Genomic DNA, 21,827 nt, shown 5'->3' with positions numbered 1-21,827 from the left:
GCTATGTTTTCGATAGATATTCTGAACGAATTTCTAATTATTGTGATTAAAGACATACCTAAATAATTCCAACACAAGAACACTTGGCTCCAACAGCATAACAATATGTCAAAGTGTAGATAGTCGATTGAAATCAAAAGTTTTTTTTTTTTTTTTCATTTGATGTGACTGTCTTCTGACGCGCTTCGGTAAGCGTGAAAAATATCAGGATGCACTGAAGTTCAGTTCCACATTAAACTTAAACATGTCTCACTAACTGTCTGAGTAGGTCTGATCGCGAATCGGAAAATACGCATACTAGTTGGGGTCGGTGACCGCTGTACTTGACGATAGGAGTACAGCTCAGCTGAAAAGCATGCGTGTCGCCGAGTGGCTCCTTCACTGGACTACTTTGCAGCCGGCCCCTGGCTAGATGACTGGTAATGCCGCGTGGGTCAGCCAGGCCACTCGCTTATACAGTCGCCGCAAAGGGCGCCGGGCGAACACAGCGCGTGTGGCAACACTCTCACACCGGAGCCTTTGTACGACGTCAGGGGCCGGGCTGACACGGCGTTTCCTCGCCGCTCGGACACAAAACTGGGCGAGAAAGCCGCCTATTCGTCATCCTGGACAATCTCGGACGCCCATAGGGCGTGTATTCACTTTCCGTGAGGGTTTTTTTTCTGCTGCGTGAAACACTTTCAGTATCACGAATGAAATACTTCCTGCATACGCAATCGGCGGTCTCTAAGCCAGGGAATGGTCGGCACAAAGCTTCCATGCTGCACTATGAATAGGCAACATGCATATTGCGTTACTTTTTTACTTGGCCTTACGAGATTACACCGTCCGGATAGCCGAGAGCGTTGTCAGAACGGTAGTTCAGCGTGTTCGGTTCCATGGCTGGCTGCCCCCTGAAATAAAAAAACTGAGTGAAGTATTCAACGATGAACTTGAAGGGGTGTCATATGATGTCCGCCCAGCCCAAATGAAAAAAAAAGAAAAAACTTCCGCTTTCGGGACACAAGGAGGCGCAACTGCCCCGGATCGATCCCACCCGGTGGATTAACGGGGAGCCAGTTCGCCTGGATGTGATTTTTAGGCGGTCTCCACCGCAAGAAGGTAAATACCGGGCTGGTACCCACGCCCTGCCTCAGATCCAGGGTACGCTAACATTTCGAAAACATGCTCACACTTAAACATGAGGTTTACTCGACACACAGATGGGGCACAGACATATGGGGCAGATTAATTCCATTCCCGAGGCAGTGGTGGCGCCAGGAAAAGCTTCCGGCCACCACCTAGCACTAACAGAGGTCCAAGCGACGAAACAAAGCTGACTGCATAGACAAACGGGACAAAGAAGAAGAAGAACCATGATCAGATTAGTCTCTTCAGGTTCAAAAATGTTCAAATATGTGTGAAATCTTATGGGACTTAACTGCTAAGGTCGTCAGTCCCTAAGCTTACACACTACTTAACCTAAATTATCCTAAGGACAAATACACACACCCACGCCCGAGGGAGGACTCAAACCTCCGCCGGGACCAGCCGCACAGTCCGCGACTGCAGCGCCTGAGACCGCTCGGCTAATCCCGCGCGGCTGCCTTCAGGTCCTCTCTTACAGCGGAGAGCTAACTGTACGTACGAGGGTTGGAACTTAAATAGTAGCAACTATTTATTCAAAACCGATACAAAAGAGTTACATGTTTGAACCTGTTACTGTCCTTCAAAGTAGTCACTAGCGCTGTGTAGAACCCGTTGCCAGTGATGTGGAAGGCGTAGTATACCGTTAGCAGAGCCCGTTCTGTTGATGGTGCGAATGGAGCTGTCTAAAGTTATGGTGTAGGACTGTAATGGTGTTATCCTGACGCATTACGTTCCTCCACGGAAGACCGTCAATGTAAAGTATTACTGTTCCTTTTTGGAGCATCACCTACGACCTACTTTGCGAATGAAGCGGGGACACTTTCTGCGCAACCCACCCACCATTTTGCACGACAAATCGCGTAAGCTGTGGCTTCTCTGTTCGGTCGATGGGACTGATAAGTACTGTACCATCCACCATACTCCCCAGACTTAAGTCCTTGTGACTTTGATTTGATTCCGAAGACGAAGGAACCACTTCGTCGCATTCACTTCAGAACTGTTCCAGAGATTCGACAGGCAGTAGACCGCTCCATTCGGACCATCAACACAACAGGCTCTGCTAACGGTATACTACGCCTTCCACATCGCTGTAAACGGGTTCTACACAACGTTTGTGACTACTTTGAAGGACAGTAACAGGTGAAAGCATGTAACTCTTTTGTATCGCTTGTGAATAAACAGTTGCCACTATTTAAGATCCAAACCTTGTATTACTGTCACAGAATAGTCTCAATTACAGTTATACATATATGAGATATTATCATCAGGTTCATTATAATCATCAACACAAATAACAATAACAGTGAATAATAATCATAAATAATAATTATGATAACAATAATAATATACATTAACTAACACAAAGATATTAATTAGTTTTATTTATGTTTAATATTATCATAAACTGAAAGGAATAATGTCATGGAAGAAGACTGAAATTGCAGTGCTAGTAACCGTTAAGAATGAGCAGGTCGTTTCTATAGAGGGCTCAGTAGACACAGGGGAGGGAAAGTCAAGAAGGGTTGATTACAGTGACCTGCAGACAAGTATGTGGAAGAGAGAGCAGTTTAGATAGCTAGAGGAGCATTAAAAGTCTTTTGAAGGTGGAAATGAGTGTAATTTCTCTGATATTTTCAGGTTAGATCTTTCCAGAGTCGGGTTTTTAATACAGAAAACTATTTTGAGAATACGTTATTTAGTGGCATAGAGCGGATTTGTGTTGACTTGCTCATACTGTGTTCAAGGGGCGTTCTGCAAATACTGAGCTTGAAGGAGGACAACTTCTCAGCCCAAATCGCATTTGTGAAGCCTTCATTTCGATAGTCATGTCGGGAAACAGAGTTACAATCATCTGATCTCGTTAATGGTTAATACAATAGACCAATTAGAGCTATAAATGTACTACGTATGTTACTTAACTGAATAGTTCCCAATGCGTCTTACAACTATCTGGCTAAATCAAATGTGAAGTATGTTTATATTTTTAATTGGGCACTAGTATTAACCTTTTCCGGGATCAGATGATGCTCCTCTGTTTACTGAAACCTGTAATCGCAAAGCCGGCCGAAGTGGCCGTGCGGTTAAAGGCGCTGCAGTCTGGAGCCGCAAGACCGCTACGGTCGCAGGTTCGAATCCTGCCTCGGGCATGGATGTTTGTGATGTCCTTAGGTTAATTAGGTTTAACTAGTTCTAGGGGACTAATGACCTCAGCAGTTGAGTCCCATAGTGCTCAGAGCCATTTGAACCCTTTTGTAATCGCAAATAAAGGTTTTACAAATGCGATCTTGGCTGAGCATTTGTCTTCCTTCAAGTCGTACAGAGAAAACTTTCCTTTATTGAAAGTGAGTGTTCCTGTAGTGCGGTCCAGAAAGAAGTTTTAAGACTTGAAAATAGTTAAGAAGAGTGCAATGATTGCGCAGACTATAGATCAGACGTATCGATGACAGTCATCTCTGTTAGTGATGTGTCGTATACACAGTGTTCACCACATAACGTTGTGGGTGCCTGTATAATACTTACATATGTTATTTATTTATGTGCAGTTGTATCTGAGGTGCTGTCTTGGAGAAAGAGCGAATGAAATTATTCGGTGAATCATGCAACTGATGCGTCATCATACCGTTCTGTCGCGTCGGCTGGTAAATGTAGGATGGGCAAGACTCTCGATATCAGCGTTGGGAAGAAAGGAAGATTAGCGAGTAACGACACATCAACGACGAGATCATTAGAGATGGAGAACAAGGTCGGATTGGGGAAGGATGAAGAAGCAAATCGTCGGTGTCCTCTTTAAAGAATCATTTGCGGGAAATAACAGGAACTCTAAACCTGAATGGCTGGACGGGGATCTGAACCACCGAAACGTGTCCAATGTGCTAACCAATCCGCTGTCTCTCTCGGTAATTTGAGTGGCATCAGATCGTGTAACCCCAGGGAAATGCAGCCATTGAGCTTTTCACATGCCACTGTGTCAATGCCACACTGTGAGTGCTTCAATTCCGGAAGAAATCACGGTGGTCAGAGACAGCTTCTGTTAACAACGTGATGGTGACTGCAGTCACCGCTGGCAGGATCTGCAATTATCTTGTCAAAAGAACCGCCCCAACGTTCACCTACTGCGGTTTGAAGAAACCAGGGAAAACAAAATTATGATGACCGAGCGAGCATCTGGTTGCCACTTCTCTAGAGTAATAATCTGGTGTCCTAACCACCGCTCCATTTCATTCGGCCGACATTTCGTACTGTTATGTCCACCTGAAGGTAGAAGGGATAAAATACAGGAATAAGATATGTATCCTCCCCACTACATTTGTTTCTGTATGAAATTTAGTCCGACTTTACCTCTATAAAAGGAACTTACGTATTATCAAAGCTATGTACTCAAGAACTGTTGGCAAACTTAAATTCGTAAGCTAACCTGTGACTGAACGGAAGGTAATTTGAAATGAACTGTAACTGATCTGAATACAACTTATCTTTATATTACATGCGCAGCTGCAGTAAAACAGTTTTTTGGCCCTAATCAAAAGTTCCACTTACCTTGCATCTTCACAACATTGTTGCAGATTGGGCTCTGAGCACTATGGGATTTAACTTCTGAGGTCATCCGTCCCCTAGAACTTAGAACTACTTAAACCTAACTAACCTAAGGACATCACACACATCCATGCCAGAGGCAGGATTCGAACCTGCGACCGTAGCTTAGTCGTATACGTAGCCAGTGGAGAAATGAAGCGAGGAATCTTAGATTTTATGGTTAAGAATAGTGGAAAATTATTCTTCAGTAAATCCACGTAGTGTGCTAAAGTAGCGCCTAGAACCGCTCGGCCACTCCGGCCGGCCATTGTTCCAGATTCCTCGAAAGCACAAAAGCGGACAGCAAGCATGCAGCGGCTAAGCTAGATTTCTGTTTCTAAATAAATATTCAAGCTCTTGCGTTCCACTTGGTGCAATGTGGTAACGCGTAATGACAAACAGTGGGATGGGAAGAGTAACTATTCCTAAAAATGAAATTCCAAGACATCGATTTTAGAATGAAGTAGACTTCTTCTTTCTTCTTCTTTCGTTTACGCCATAGTCCCGCAGCGACCGCAGGGTCGGCGTGGTTACAACGGATTTGGCAGTGTTAGTGTTAGGGATGGCCGGATGCCCTTCCTGCCGCCACCCCATACCCTCCAGGACGGAATCAGTGTACGCCAACTGCCTGCGTCTAGCGTAAATCGTGAAACAGTGCGGACATGTTTCAAATGTCTACGACGCGTGTAACTAAGGTGGAACGTGGGGACCAGCCCGGTATTCACCTAGCAGGATGTGGAAAACCACCTAAAAACCACATCCAGGCTGGCTGGCACACCAGCCCTCGTCGTTAATCCGCCGGGCGGATTCGATCCAGGGTCGGCGCGCCTACCGGCGTCCAGGAAGCAGCACGTTAGCGCGCTTGGCTACCCTGGTTGGTTTAGAATGAAGTAGAAAATGTCTTCAAAAAGACAGAGTAAAGCTTCTCGTGACCTTCACTCATAACACTGCTCGGAACAATAACATGCTTTAAAAATTGAACAATGATTTAAAAAAGTACAATGTTAACAGAGAATTTATAAAAAAATCAAACAGCTTCATCAGTTGATATCTTAATGCATGATTCAGTGAAGTGAGGTGGTCTTTCTCTCAGCTCTGAGCAACTGAACAAAGTTAACTAGCTGCAAATAATAATTTAAACTAACTAGGTGCGCAGCGCTGCAGTCTTACCTCAAACTTCTTCTCTTAAAAAAATAACATTATTCAAAATTTATATTCCTTTAGCCTATCAATATGTAAGGTGGTCAAGTCATTTTTGATTTTTGTATGTTATCGATGTGCACGTCAGATAGAGAGCAAGTTACGCTACTGCTAAACAATCTTTGGTCTTCTCATGGCACAGTGCCTCTGCACAGTCTGATACATTCTTAGTTGAAGTGTGGTAGATGATGGATGTATTCAGTTTCAGTTGTCTGTGTTGACTTGTTATTATATCTGTTAAATGAAGGAAGATTGTAAAGGATACCAAAGATGAGTTTCGGCGTTAGTCTCGCTTACCTCTCAATGTAACAAATTTAGGAGCTGCGCATCATGGTATACGTGCGGTTAAAGAGATGTTTGATGGGTCTCAAGTATTACCTACAAAATACTCTGCTAATGATTTTTGGAGCACATCACACTTTCCAGGTGATCGTGTCTCTAAGCTTCTAGTTGGTGACGGCTTAGTCGTATACGTAACCAGTGGAGAAATGAAGCGAGGAATCTTAGATTTTATGGCTAAGAATAGTGGAAAATTATTCTTCAGTAAATCCACGTAGTGGGCTAAAAAGGTTCTCTGCGAGTTGTTGTCTTAGTAAGTTGCAAGACGCCTCACCCACCTAAACCAGAAAGTATTTTCTTCTCATGTTACTGGTTACCTTACTTTGGACGCAATAGTGTTGTGTATTAACTGTAAATGTGTTCGAGTTGGGAATCTGCGTTGAGCACACTGTCGAGTTTGTGTTGTTGATGTCGATAAGACAAAGAACCAGTTGCGAAAACGTAGCCTATTCCTCTCGAGTAGCATCGACGTCCGACTGGAGTTAACGATCCTACCCCATAGATGGATCACCATCCACAGTGCCACATGCCTTCACTCGGTGAGATGAACCCGCGTCTGCAGCCGCAGTCGCTAACGCACTTCTATGCGATGGCGCTCGGCTCTGAGGTATGCTGGTTCGAATCCTGGTGGTGGATGAAATTTTCATTGCCATATTTGGCCGGCAAGGAGAGGAGAGGTGGTTGCGTAAAGTTTATGACCACCAACCTTTGGTCCAAGCTCCTGGATTAAACTCTAAACTTATCCAAAATGTCTCATAAATTGAGGGCATGTGAAGCTGTTGATGGTGGTACGCATATCGAATGGGGGCATAAAGCTCGGTGGTCCCTTACATCTATAGACATATTCCGCAATCCACCAAACGGTGTGATTCTGTATTGCTGTCAGTCATTTCTTTTCGTGTTTCACTCGCAAATACAGCGATGGAAAAATGACTCTCTATATGCCTCCATACGGGCCCTAATTTTTTCGCATTTTACCATCGTGGTCCTAAAGCTAAATGTACATTGGTGACTGAACAGTCGTTCTGAGATCATCTTCAGAAACCAGTTCTCTATACTTTCTCTATAGCGTTCCTAAAAAAAAAAACAAAAAAAAATTGTCTTACCTCAGGGATCCCCACTCGAGTTCCCAAAGCATCTTGCATGTTGTTCGAATAGCAGACCGCCTCTGAATTACTTCGATGTCTTCCTTCAATCTGACCTGGTGCAGATCCCAATCACTCGAGCAATACTCAAGAATGTGTCTCACTAGTGTCCTATATTATGTGGCCTTCTCTATAACCCAGCCATCAAAGCCATATGACATAATTATTTTTATCCCATAGATGTTATGTTATGTTAACTGGGGACCTAGAAACGACGGAGAAGCTCTGTCCCCGCCGCAGCCGCAGTGGTCTGCAACCCCACGACGACTACCGCTGTCCACTTCACCCCTCCGCCGCCCCACACCGAACACAGGGCTATTGTGCGGTTTGGCCCCCAGTGGACCCCCCCCCCCCCCCGCCCCCCCCCCCCCCCCCCCCCCAGGGAACGTCTCACACCAGACGATTGTAACCCCTTATGTTTGCGTGGTAGAGTAACGGTGGTATACGCTTACGTGGAGAACTTGTTTGCGCAGCAATCGCCGACATAGTGTAACTGAGGCGGAATAAGGGGAACCAGCCCGCATTTGCCGAGTCAGATGGAAAACCGCCTAAGAACCACCCACAAACTGGCCGGTTCACCGGACCTCGACACAAATCCGCCCGGCGCTCCTTCCCGCTCGGAAAGCCGTGCGTTAGACCGCACGGCCAACCGGGCGGGCATCCCATAGATACTGCAAAGGAGTTGGAATTTACCCTGGACACTGTCGTAGAGTCTGCCTATCAGCGACTGTACCTAAACGCTTGTCCTCTCGGTGCTGGCAAAATGTTAGTAATGATACCCACCTTCGTAGCTGGGATCGCTAACGCACGCTTTTGTGACGGCTCTCGACTCGGAGGTACCCGGTTTAGAGCCTCATAGTGGGAAAAATTGCCACCACCAGTATTTGGCACGCAATGAGAGCATTCAACACTCCCCTTGTGTTAGCAAGACTGATCACAGAACCTATTCGTGACAGACTGAACTCTGTGAGGTTGTTGGTGGAGACGCATCCGTCCGTCGTAGAAAACTAAGACTGATAGACGATTGCAACAAACGGTATGCTTATTGTGAAAGCTGTAAGAATTTTATGGATAAGTTTCGAAAAGCTGCCATCAAATGGCGCCGCACGCTAAGCAGCTCATACTGCATCGGTGTGCATAATTAAACTCGCCCTCTGCAAGCAGTCTTTACGATCACATCAAAATCCTTTCGAAATGTCCACCACAGTATGGAGGCGGCGCTAACGAACAATGAAATTTGCCATCACATCGTGCAGTGTCTCAACGGAAATGGCTTCAGATACCACACAGATCGTTGATTCAAGCTCGTCCAGATTGATGGGATCGTTATGGAGGAGTGTCGTTTAATGTGCCCCACGGAAAGTAGTCATAAGGAGTCGTAAAGGGGTATATGGAGCTCAGTCCATCTCTGTGCCGGTAAATATGCGATAACCCAACGCAATGACTATTCCTGAAATAGCCATCAAGAAAGCGAAACACCTGTCCTGTGAGATGGGCCCTGGTCCCATCTTGCATGATCCACTCGGTGCTTGGTCGTTCCTCCAACGCTTGCTGTGTGGCGATAAACTGATCGTATTTCGCATGAAAAAAGGGCCAATAATGCTTGTGCAGCTAACTGCAGCCCGAATAGTAACTTTTGGAGAACACTGTGCTTTTGCTTCATGCAAATGGGGATTTTTGGGAAACCCAAAATCGCCAGTTTCGTTTACTCACAGTGCAAGTTCTGTCTCAGTATTTTCTGTGCACTGTAACCCTTCAAACCAGTCTCTGCTACAATTTATCTGACGGATTTCCTTGGATTTCTTCTGCACAATTCCAGAAACCGTGCCGACATTTTCAGGTGTAGCTACAGTTTGACCAGGGGCCAACGTTACCCGTATATCATCGGCCACGCTGCCTGTCCTTGTCCTTTGGAAAAGCTTGCGAACAGTTTTCGTATCGGGTCCTTTTAGATCATTAAACCGTATTTGAAAACTGCGCACTGTTTCCATAGAACAGTGTTCTAGCCTGTGGTGTTCCAGTACCAGGAAAACACATTGTTCAATGAAATACATGATTTGACCTCCTCCTTCGGTACGCTGACCTCCTTTCAGGTATCAACAGTGGAACTGATCGCTCTGAGCTGGGCGCACTATTTATAGGCACCAGGCAGCACTTATTGCTAGTACAGCGCCATCTGGTAGCAACTTTTCGAACTACACTCCTGGAAATGGAAAAAAGAACACATTGACACCGGTGTGTCAGACCCACCATACTTGCTCCGGACACTGCGAGAGGGCTGTACAAGCAATGATCACACGCACGGCACAGCGGACACACCACGAACCGCGGTGTTGGCCGTCGAATGGCGCTAGCTGCGCAGCATTTGTGCACCGCCGCCGTCAGTGTCAGCCAGTTTGCCGTGGCATACGGAGCTCCATCGCAGTCTTTAACACTGGTAGCATGCCGCGACAGCGTGGACGTGAACCGTACGTGCAGTTGACGGACTTTGAGCGAGGGCGTATAGTGGGTATGCGGGAGGCCGGGTGGACGTACCGCCGAATTGCTCAACACGTGGGGCGTGAGGTCTCCACAGTACATAGATGTTGTCGCCAGTGGTCGGCGGAAGGTGCACGTGCCCGTCGACCTGGGACCGGACCGCAGCGACGCACGGATGCACGCCAAGACCGTAGGATCCTACGCAGTGCCGTAGGGGACCGCGCCGCCACTTCCCAGCAAATTAGGGACACTGTTGCTCCTGGGGTATCGGCGAGGACCATTCGCAACCGTCTCCATGAAGCTGGGCTACGGTCCCGCACACCGTTAGGCCGTCTTCCGCTCACGCCCCGACATCGTGCAGCCCGCCTCCAGTGGTGTCGCGACAGGCGTGAATGGAGGGACGAATGGAGACGTGTCGTCTTCAGCGATGAGAGTCGCTTCTGCCTTGGTGCCAATGATGGTCGTATGCGTGTTTGGCGCCGTGCAGGTGAGCGCCACAATCAGGACTGCATACGACCGAGGCACACAGGGCCAACACCCGGCATCATGGTGTGGGGAGCGATCTCCTACACTGGCCGTACACCACTGGTGATCGTCGAGGGGACACTGAATAGTGCACGGTACATCCAAGCCGTCATCGAACCCATCGTTCTACCATTCCTAGACCGGCTAGGGACCTTGCTGTTCCAACAGGACAATGCACGTCCGCATGTATCCCGTGCCACCCAACGTGCTCTAGAAGGTGTAAGTCAACTACCCTGGCCAGCAAGATCTCCGGATCTGTCCCCCATTGAGCATGTTTGGGACTGGATGAAGCGTCGTCTCACGCGGTCTGCACGTCCAGCACGAACGCTGCTCCAACTGAGGCGCCAGGTGGAAATGGCATGGCAAGCCGTTCCACAGGACTACATCCAGCATCTCTACGATCGTCTCCATGGGAGAATAGCAGCCTGCATTGCTGCGAACGGTGGATATACACTGTACTAGTGCTGACATTGTGCATGCTCTGTTGCCTGTGTCTATGTGCCTGTGGTTCTGTCAGTGTGATCATGTGATGTATCTGACCCCAGGAATGTGTCAATAAAGTTTCCGCTTCCTGGGACAATGAATTCACGGTGTTCTTATTTCAATTTCCAGGAGTGTATTTCGAAACTTCTGCATAACTTCTCTATAAAACTCTTAAAGCTTTCGCAATAAACATGGGGTTTGTTGCACTCGTCTATCGCTCTTAGTTTTCGAGCTGTTTATTTTTGAAATCATGGACTATTTCGCTGCACACCTTGTACATCACTAGGCAATGCCCTATAGCAATCCAACCACTATCACTAAACTGGACCACGAACATTGCTCTCAATCACACTGCAGAAGGCGATCGCCGTGTCATTTTCAGGCAGTTGGCCCGCCAGTGGAGGGTAAGCCAGACCGTGTGGAATATTCTCCATGACAATTGTCACTTTCCTGATCACTTACAAAAAGCGCAGGGCTAAGCCTAGAGACAGACTTTCCATGTCGGAAGCAAGTTTGTCACTGGTTTCTTCACCAGACAACCTCAATTCTGGGATTTGTGCCAGCCATCCTATTCACAGATGAGACCACCTTTACGCGGCGTGGTTTCTTCAACTTTCATAACTGTCATCTTTGGGATAGTATGCAGGACCCCCATGGTATGGTGACAGTGAATCATCAGCATCGGTGCAGCCGGAATGTGTGGGCTGGGACAATTGGTGACTGTATTTTGGGACAAGTCTTCCTTCCATGTCACCTAACAGACCGGAACAATCGGTGTTTCTTGCAAGTGACTTTGCTTCCCCTGCTGGAAGAAATTGCATTAATAATTCGAAGGGTTACGTGGGTGCTACATGATGGTGCTCCACCCAACTTTGCCGGTAACGTCCGGACGTATCTCAATCGTTTCTTCCCTGATTGATGAATCGGACGAGAGGGTCCAATTGCATGGCCTGCTCATTCACCAGACCTCAACTGATGCGATTTCTGGTTATGGGGCCCTCTGTAAAGTATCGGTTATGCAGAGCCTATTCCAGATGGGGAGAGACTGGAGCAACGTATTCATGCGGTCTTTGACACTGCTCGATGCTGCCTGGTCGATATGAACGTGTGAGGCAGATCATGCTACGGCGCGTACATGCATGCATTGAAGCACGTGGAAACCATTTTCAACACATACCGTAACTGTGGCTGCGTGGTACAACACGTACAGGGTGTTTCAAAAATGACCGGTATATTTGAAACGGCAATAAAAACTAAACGAGCAGCGATAGAAATACACCGTTTGTTGCAATATGCTTGGGACAACAGTACATTTTCAGGCAGACAAACTTTCGAAATTACAGTAGTTACAATTTTCAACAACAGATGGCGCTGCGGTCTGGGAAACTCTATAGTACGATATTTTCCACATATCCACCATGCGTAGCAATAATATGGCGTAGTCTCTGAATGAAATTATCCGAAACCTTTGACAACGTGTCTGGCGGAATGGCACATGCAGATGAGATGTACTGCTTCAGCTGTTCAATTGTTTCTGGATTCTGGCGGTACACCTGGTCTTTCAAGTGTCCCCACAGAAAGAAGTCACAGGGGTTCATGTCTGGCGAGTAGGGAGGCCAATCCACGCCGCCTCCTGTATGTTTCGGATAGCCCAAAGCAATCACACGATCATCGAAATATTCATTCAGGAAATTAAAGACGTCGGCCGTGCATAAACCACGAGGTGTTCGCAGTGTCGTCTAAGGCAGTTTGTACCGCCACAAATTCACGAAGAATGTCCAGATACCGTGATGCAGTAATCGTTTCGGATCTGACAAATGGGCCAATGATTCCTTGGAAGAAATGGCGGCCCAGACCAGTACTTTTTGAGGATGCAGGGACGATGGGACTGCAACATGGGGCTTTTCGGTTCCCCATATGCGCCAGTTCTGTTTATTGACGAAGCCGTCCAGGTAAAAATAAGCTTCGTCAGTAAACCAAATGCTGCCCACATGCATATCGCCGTCATCAATCCTGTGCACTATATCGTTAGCGAATGTCTCTCGTGCAGAAATGGTAATGGCGCTGAGGGGTTGCCGCGTTTGAATTTTGTATGGATAGAGGTGTAAATTCTGGCGTATGAGACGATACGTGGACGTTGGCGTCATTTGGACCGCAGCTGCAACACGGCGAACGGAAACCCGAGGCCGCTGTTGGATCACCTGCTGCACTAGCTGCGCGTTGCCCTCTGTGGTTGCCGTACGTGGTCGCCCTACCTTTCCAGCACGTTCATCCGTCACGTTCCCAGTTCGTTGAAATTTTTCAAACAGATCCTTTATTGTATCGCTTTTCGGTCCTTTGGTTACATTAAACCTCTGCTGAAAACTTCGTCTTGTTGCAACAACACTGTGTTCTAGGCGGTAGAATTCCAACACCAGAAAAATCCTCTGTTCTAAGGAATAAACCATGTTGTCTACAGCACACTTGCACGTTGTGAACAGCACACGCTTACAGCAGAAAGACGACGTACAGAATGGCGCACCCACAGACTGCGTTGTCTTCTATATCTTTCACATCACTTGCAGCGCCATCTGTTGTTGAAAATTGTAACTACTGTAATTTCGAAAGTTTGTCCGCCTGAAAATGTACTGTTGTCCCAAGCATATTGCAACAAACGGTGTATTTCTATCGCTGCTCGTTTAGTTTTTATTGCCGTTTCAAATATACCGGTAATTTTTGAAACACCCTGTATTAGACCGCAGTCTCTGTAACAATGCGCCGCCCGGGGTAGCCGCCAGGTCTCAAGTGCCTTGCCACGGTTCGCACGGCTCCCCCCCTGTCACAGATTCGAGTTCCCTCTCGGGCATGGGTGTGTGTATTGTCCTTCGCGTAAGTAAGTTTAAGTCAGATTAAGTAGTTTGGTCCCACCGGAACTTACCATCACCACCATCTGTAACAATGCATGATTGAATAAAATGGTCTCTAGTATGAAAACCATGCATTTCCGGACATCAGTTCATTAGACCTTTTTTGTTCCGTATCAGTATCCGGTGGAAAAAATAATCATGTATAATATGTAATGGTCCATTGTTGTCTGTTTGCTTTAAGAACTAATTCGGGAATGATATGTTCCCCTTAATAAACCAGCTGAGCAAGTCACAATCGATTTAATACAAGACCGTCCTTGGAGGCTGCGTGAATAAACGGGTATACATGCTGGTCGACCGAAGTCACTTCACGGGAAGAAGTACGCAAAGCCACCAATATTATTAACAAGCCACACAACTGGAATTTGACCGAGAACGAACTCAAATTTTTCTCATTTATTTATTCTGTTATACATTTGTGTAAAACTTCTACGGACATGGATGGCGAAATTAAAAGAAACCAAATAGATAAAATGAAAGTGCCTCTTAAACTTCAACTATCGATTTCTCAGGAACAGTCGCATGACTACAAATAATCTGAGACACTTGTTCACTCATTTTGACTCCTCTTGCACTGGGTGAAGTTTCTGGCAAATCGGGTAACGGTACTTGCCATGTTCTCCTCGCTAGCGACACCTGTGCGAAGCTGGGGCGAGTCGTTAATTTACTTATTTTGTGTTCTCTTGTTTGATGTTTCCTTTTTTGTGCTGCGTGTACTTTGGACAACTGTTAAGAGCGGCGATAGATAATGCGCCGACTTTTCCACACAGAAAGCCGCCCCCCATCTAGATTTTTCGATTTGGTAGGCGAAAGTGCGCACACGCGACACCAATTACCGGGCAAAAGCAAAGCGGTGAGCGGTGCTGGCGATAGGGATCTGAAAGTCCACCGGCCTACCTCACTTACCTGCCCGTACAGTATACGTGCGATGGCCATTCTCTAGCCAGCGCTAGCCGCATAAACAACGGGCGTAAATCAGACGCGGAGCAGATAAGCGGCGACTGTCCTCGGCGAGTGGCTGGCTGCGCACGACACCCCCACCCCCACCACAGCTGCCGACGCGCGGTTTTTCACTTTTTACGGCCGCCTTTCTACCTCACAAGTTGTCCAGCCTGGCACCTGACATTAGCGGTGATATCAGCCCGCAGATTATGATTGATTCTGTTTCGCATTTGTGGCTTTTGCTTTATGAATAAAACCGTCTAGATCGCTGAATGAAATGTTTTAACTTATTACGCCGTTTCGGCATCTGCCATCATCAGACATCTGCAATTAAGATGAAATGACCATAAAGAGTGACGGAGGTTAGTCGTATACAATATCAATCTCCAGAAAATTAAAAAGTTAAAAAATGTTTTAATTGGTTCACTCAACAAAAACCCCGTGTAACTAGATTTAAGATTCACAGTCAATAGTAAAATCAATGCCCAATCTGTGTGCCAGTTAACAACTACACTACTGGCCATTGAAATTGCTACATCACGAAGATGACGTGCTACAGACGCGAAATTTAACCGACAGGAAAAAGATGCTGTGATATGCAAATGATTAGCTTTTCAGAGCATTCAAACAAGGTTGGCGCCGGTGGCGACACCTACAACGTGCTGACATGAGCAAAGTTTCCAACCGATTTCTCATACACAACCGCATTGGACCGGCGTTGCCTGGTGAAACGTTGTTGTGATGCCTCGTGTAGGGAGGAGAAATGCGTACCATCACGTTTCCGACTTTGATAAAGGTCGGATTGTAGCCTATCGCGATTGCGGTTTATCGTATCGCGACATTGCTGCTCGCGTTGGTCGAGATCCAATGACTGTTAGCAGAATACGGAATAGGTGGGTTCAGGAGGGTAATACGGAACGCCGAGCTGAATCACAACGGCCTCGTATCACTAGCAGTCGAGATGACAGGCATCTTATCCGCATGGCTGTGACGGATCGTGCAGCCACGTTTCGATCCCTGAGTCAACAGATAGGGACGTTTGCAAGACAACAACCATCTGCACGAACAGTTCGACGACGTTTGCAGCAGCATGGACTATCGGCTCGGAGACCATGGCTGCGGTTACCCTTGACGCTCCATCACAGACAGGAGCGCCTGCGCCGGCCAGTGTGGCCACGCGGTTAAAGGCGCTTCCGTCTGGAACAGCGCGACAGCTACGGTCGCAGGTTCGAATCCTGTCTCGGGCATGGATGTGTGTGATGTCCTTAGGTTAGTTAGGTTTAAGTATTCCTAAGTTCTAGGGGACTGATGACCTCAGATGTTAAGTCCCATAGTGCTCAGAGCCATTTGAACCATTTTTTTGAGCGCCTGCGATGGTGTACTCAACGACGAACCTGTGTGCGCGAATGGCAAAATGTCATTTTTTTTTCGGATGAATCCAGGTTCTGTTTACAGTATCATGATGGTCGCATCCGTGTTTGGCGACATCGCGGTGAACGCACATTGGGAGCGTGTATTCGTCATCGCCATACTGGCGATTGGTTACACGTCTCGGTCACCTCTTGTTCGCACTGACGGCACTTTGTTCGCACTGACGGCACTTTGAACAGTGGAGTTACATTTCAGATTTGTTACGACCCGTGGCTCTACCCTTCATTCGATCCCTGCGATACCCTACATTTCAACATGATAATGCACGACCGCATGTTGCAGGTCCTGTACGGGCCTTTCTGGATACAGAAAATGTTCGACTGCTGTCCTGGCCAGCACATTCTCCAGATCTCTCATCAATTGAAAACGTCTGGTCAATGGTGGCCGAGCAACTGGCTCGTCACAATATGCCAGTCACTACTCTTGATGAACTGTGGTATCGTGTTGAAGTTGCATGGGCAACTGTAGCTGTACACGCCATCCAAGCTCTATTTGACTCAATCCCCAGGCGTATCAAGGCCGTTATTAGGGCCAGAGGTGGTTGTTCTGGGTACTGATTTCTCAGGATCTATGCACCCAAATTGCGTGAAAATGTAATCACATGTCAGTTCTAGTATAATATATTTGTCCAATGAATACCCGTTTATCATCTGCATTTCTTCTTGATGTAGCATTTTTAATGGCCAGTAGTGTAGTTTAATAATTATACAAATATACAAATTCTGCCGACAGACAGCGTTTGTAGGGTGGACGTTGCCTTCATATTTTACTTTTATTTCATTATTACTGTATTTTTCGCTTCCACTTTTATCTTAAAAATACTTACTTTAAATTTCAAGTACACACAGTCAAATTATAAAACACTATTAAAATGAGAATAATTGCATAGTAATGACTTTTAACTTTTCAGATGGGGAAATCTTCATTTTGTATTGCTTAGGTTCTTTTCATTCCGGTCTGTACTAAACACAGAGCCTCTCTCTCTTTCGTGTTAGTTTGCAGCAGTACGCTATTCACCTCTTCTGCCGCCTTCCTCTTCATTTCCGCGTTTGTAGTACGTTTTACATCACACATAATCTGCCACAGGTACGACATCCTTGTTCGTCCCTGCCGATTATTTCCAAATAGGTCCTTCTGGTATTGTTCCAATGATGTTGGTGTGTCTTTAAGTTTCTCCTATGAATTTCTCTCTTCTTGTTTGGATGTGCCTCCACAAAGATCTGTTTCCTGTACTCTTCTCAGTACCTCTTCATTTGTAACTCTGTCTTTACAGATGATCTTCATTATCCTTCTGTAGCATCAGAGCTTCTAGCCTCTTCCCTCTTGTCTTCCTGTTGCTCAAGTGTCACACTACAAACAAATGCTTTTATGATCCGTACCCTTATTTCCAAACTGATGTTCTTGCTAGTGAATAAGTTCATTCTCAAGTTAAATGCAACTTTGGCCTGTTTTATTATGCCCACAATTTCTTTCCGGCTTCTAACGTCCCTTGTGATCCTGCTTCCCAAATACGTAAATTTCTCTATCACTTCTAACTCCTCTCTTCCAATCATCATTCTTAAAAGTTCATACTCTTCTTCATTACTCCATACCATCACTTAAGTCTTTCTATTGTTGATTTTCACACCATACTGACTGCTGAAAATCCTTTCCATTTCGCTGACGACCTTCTGTACATCTTGTTTCTTCGCCGTGACCACAGTGGTATCATTTGCATGATGCAACATGTCTATTTCTGTCTATTAATTTTGGTCTGCACCATAGTAGTTTCACGAACTACGTCTATAGCTTCCTGGATGTAAGTATTGAATATGAGAAGAGAGAAAGCACATCTCCGTATCACGCCTTTTCTAATATACGATTCTTGTTGCTGATGAAAATTCCTAAACACAGCCACCCCTTTATCTTAGAAGCTGAGTATCACCCGCATGTCTTTGTATTTCAGATCTGCTTTCTTCAGCACTCTGAACGTCTCTTGTCAAATAGCATTATCAAATCCCTTTTTCGGATCTACAAAGACGATATAAGTTGGTTTATTTTTCTGTATTTGATTTTCGATAAGAATCCTCAGTGACAGAATCACCTCTCTTGTTCCTAATGCCCTCTGAATCCAAAATGATCTTCTCAGCATATCTTCCACCATCTCTTCAGTTCTCTGTCCAAGGGTGCTGCAAATATCGAAGGCATAGCACAAGTTTTACTAGTTCAGTATCTCATTTTCCTGTAATGAGATGTTCTTGTTGACAAGACTTGTACAACGTCTATATGTTGCTATAATTGCTAACAGAGAACTTCAATGCTCTGTTTCAGTTGTCTTCGACGGGATTCGCCAAGCACCTCGATTACATCATGGGCTACTAAGGCGCAAGCGGAGAAGGGAACCTCGCTGGCACAGCCTGTGTCGGCACCCCGGTACCTGGCATCTCCGACGCGTCGACACAGGCGGCACCGTATCTAGGAGTTCATCACCATCGGCATAAACCCACTTTACACTAAAGCCCCACTTTCCATAAAAAGTGCGCAGTCTAGCAGAGGGAAAATGTTTCGCAGTTCCCTTGTATCTGGCGGATCTGCGAGCTGTAAATAGAATTAGTAGATACGACTGAAATCATCATCTACTGTGCAGAGGAGCTAGATTCAACTCATTGTATTAATTTCGGAATTCAGTCTGTCAGTACGACAGACACCATTGCCATATGTTGACTACCACATCTTCTTCTCCTGTATTAATCCAACACAAACTTTTATTACCTTGTATTTCTCCTTAAAATTTAGATTTACTTCTGGTTGGGTATCTAATAGACCCAGTGCTGTGTTTGTTTGCTATGTTGGTGCTGGAAAGCGGGCGGGGGGGGGGGGGGGGGGGGGATGACTTCTGGGCGAATCTACAAGATATTGTAGTACTATGGAAAATGATATGAAAAAATTTAATAACTGAATTATGTGGTGCAACTTCGGAGTTGGTGAAGTTGCGAAAAACCTATCTCGTGGTATGTTAGTTTCCTGCACTCAATTTATTCTTGTCCGCACTGTGTCTTTCTGTTGATAAACAAGTATTACTTCCCTCCAAAAATAAACAGTGTATTGAGAGACAATTCTAAGAGCATTAACAGTAAGAAGGACTGCTGAAAGTCGATCAGCGTAAAGTACATTCACTACCTTTCATGCTTCCTCTTCACAATATTCACTGCTGCTGTATATCATAAATTATTCATGGACTGAAAATTAAGTTGCGCTCTGATGACGTAATAACTATTATAGGTAAAAATAATCTGATTGTTGTGAACTTTGATTGTGTATGTATCGTAAGTTATTTGTTTGTATAATTAAAGTGTTAAGTTTGATATATTGTAAGATAGTTCTTAAGCGTGTCTGTTAACATATAGTTAAGTCTGGCATTATTCGAACTGATGCCAGAGGTATATTAACGATGCTTACAGGTGAGAACTGAACTATTGTAGTTAAAAATTGTAAATAAAGAACAGACGACAAAAAATACTATTGTCTGAACACGAGAAAGAATGTGTCTAACTTTCTGTCACTTGTAAGAATGATGAAAATGAATATCATAATCGACAAAGAAATCAATAAACTGATTTTATCCTCGAGAAGACGATGTAGAAGTATTAAGAACATTTTTTTTTACCTCTTGGAGTGTGTTTGAAAAACTTCTGAGAGGTTTCCTCACGCCGAAACAAAGACTTACTTCAACGTACGTTAGGCAATCAGTTTTTTTTTCAATTATTATTAAACTGTACAGCAAGGGTTCCCAAACTATTCTTCCGAGGGAACACTTTGATGATCCTGGTGTTCAGATGAAACACTTTATTTATTTCAAAGGACAATAAAAAATTTTTAAAATGAAAAAAAACTTGTTTTATTCAATATTAGTTCAGTTTTTAGTCCGTTACGACAATAACACGGAAATCACATTAAAATTTTTAAAAAATAATTAGTACAGTGAAAATATCGGAAAAAATCGTCATGTTATTAATAGTTTTTCGCGGAGCACTTATTCACTTGCCACGGAACACCGAGGAACTCAGTTTGGGAAACATCGTTGCACAGTGGCACAGACCTGTTCTCACACCTTAAGACTAAGCGCTTTAGTTTTCAAGACAAGGATGTGAGTAAAACCCATATTGAATCCCTACGGCGGGTTAACGACGGCTGGTAAGGTACACTTGCTATCCTGAACGTAAATTTTAGGCGGTTTTCTACACTCATTTACGCAAATGCTGGGCTGGTAGAATCTCCACCTCAGAGAATACGATACGCAGACAGTGAAAGTACAACACACACAACAAAGTTTACACGATTCATCGACAGATGGTGCACACGCTTCCCTCTCTTAGGTTAATTAAGGACTGTGACGACAGGAAGTACATTTGACCATAAAGTTAAAATAAATTTGCAAATCATGAAAAAGTCAAACCCTGTACAATTGAGGAAGGGAGATGAAATTGTACAACGACAAATTTTCTATTTGCAATTGTCAGCTCATAGTAATTGTTAACGATGTTAGTCACTCATAGCAATTATTCAAAAAGCGTTTCTGTTTCTTCCGCGCATGCTTGAACTCTGTGTCACGAGCTCTCCAAGACCCCAAATATTGAGAGAAACTTTCACAAGTTTTCCACAAGTATCAATGAGTAGGCGTTGGTGCGTTTCTGTTTTGCAATTTGCTTTTCAGTTTACTATGGGTTTACTTTTCGTTTTCATTTTTATCGGTATTTCACTGTAGCTGTTTAAGTTTAAATATGTCATTTTGTCATTTGGAGATAGTGAGTGGAACTGTGGATGCTAGAAAATGGGGTGACAAGTGGAGAAATTGGACCATTTCCGACGTTTTCTTCTGTTTGAACGCAATAGAGGGGTGACAGCAGCAAGGCACCGTGAAACATTTGCGCCGTATATGAGGATAATGCATTGGACAGAGTACGGCAAGAAAATTGTTTTCTCGTTTTCAGCAGGATCTTTTTGACATTAGTGACTCTCCACGTTCCGGAATACTTTCGCGGTTTGATCATACACAATAATCCACGTCAGTGTACTCAAGAAGTCGCAAACGTGAACTGTGATATTCCACCCTCGTAACGACGTATGCAAGCGGTGGGGGAGGTTCAAAAATCGGTTTTGTGGGTACTGCATGCTCAAAGCCAAAGTCAAAAATCACTGGATGACATCTATGTACGCTCGTCGCTCGAAGAAACATCCATACCCAAAGACTGGAAAGTTGCACAGGTCACACCAATATTAAAGAAAGGTAGTAGGAGTAATCCAAAAATTACAGGCCCATATCGTTAACGTCGATATGCAGCAGGATTTTAGAACATATATTGTGTTCGAAGATTATGAATTACCTCGAAGAAAACGGTCTATTGACACACAGTCAACATTGGTTTAGAAAACATCGTTCCAGTGAATCACAACTAGCTCTTTATTTACATGAAGTGTTGAGTGCTATTGACAAGGGATTTCAGATCGATTCCGTATTTCTGGATTTCCTGAAGGCTTTTGACGTTGTACCGCACAAGCGGCTCGTATTGTAATTGCGTGCTTATGGAATATCGTGTCAGTTATGTGACTGGATTTGTGATTTCCTGTTAGAGAGGTCACAGTTCGTAGTAATTGACGGAAAGTCATCCAGTGAAACAGAAGCGATTTCTGGCGTTCC

General features: G+C 45.0%; 1 protein-coding gene across 1 annotated transcript in view; it reads left to right on the top strand.

The window, feature by feature from the left end:
• The window catches only part of LOC124711820 (leucine-rich repeat extensin-like protein 3), a 128,822-nt gene extending 109,061 nt beyond the window's left edge, over positions 1 to 19,761 (top strand). Inside the window, exon 3 of the mRNA XM_047242047.1 lies at positions 18,461 to 19,761. Within this exon, the coding sequence (XP_047098003.1) occupies positions 18,461 to 18,511 (51 nt within the window). The 3' untranslated portion in view covers positions 18,512 to 19,761. The remainder of the gene's footprint in view (positions 1 to 18,460) is intronic.
• Positions 19,762 to 21,827: the final 2,066 nt, after the last annotated feature.

Source organism: Schistocerca piceifrons, chromosome 8, assembly GCF_021461385.2.
Source record: "Schistocerca piceifrons isolate TAMUIC-IGC-003096 chromosome 8, iqSchPice1.1, whole genome shotgun sequence".
In the NCBI taxonomy this organism is placed as follows: domain Eukaryota; kingdom Metazoa; phylum Arthropoda; class Insecta; order Orthoptera; family Acrididae; genus Schistocerca; species Schistocerca piceifrons.
The sequence above is the reverse complement of the archived record's forward strand: the minus strand, read 5'-3'. Positions and strand labels throughout refer to the sequence as shown.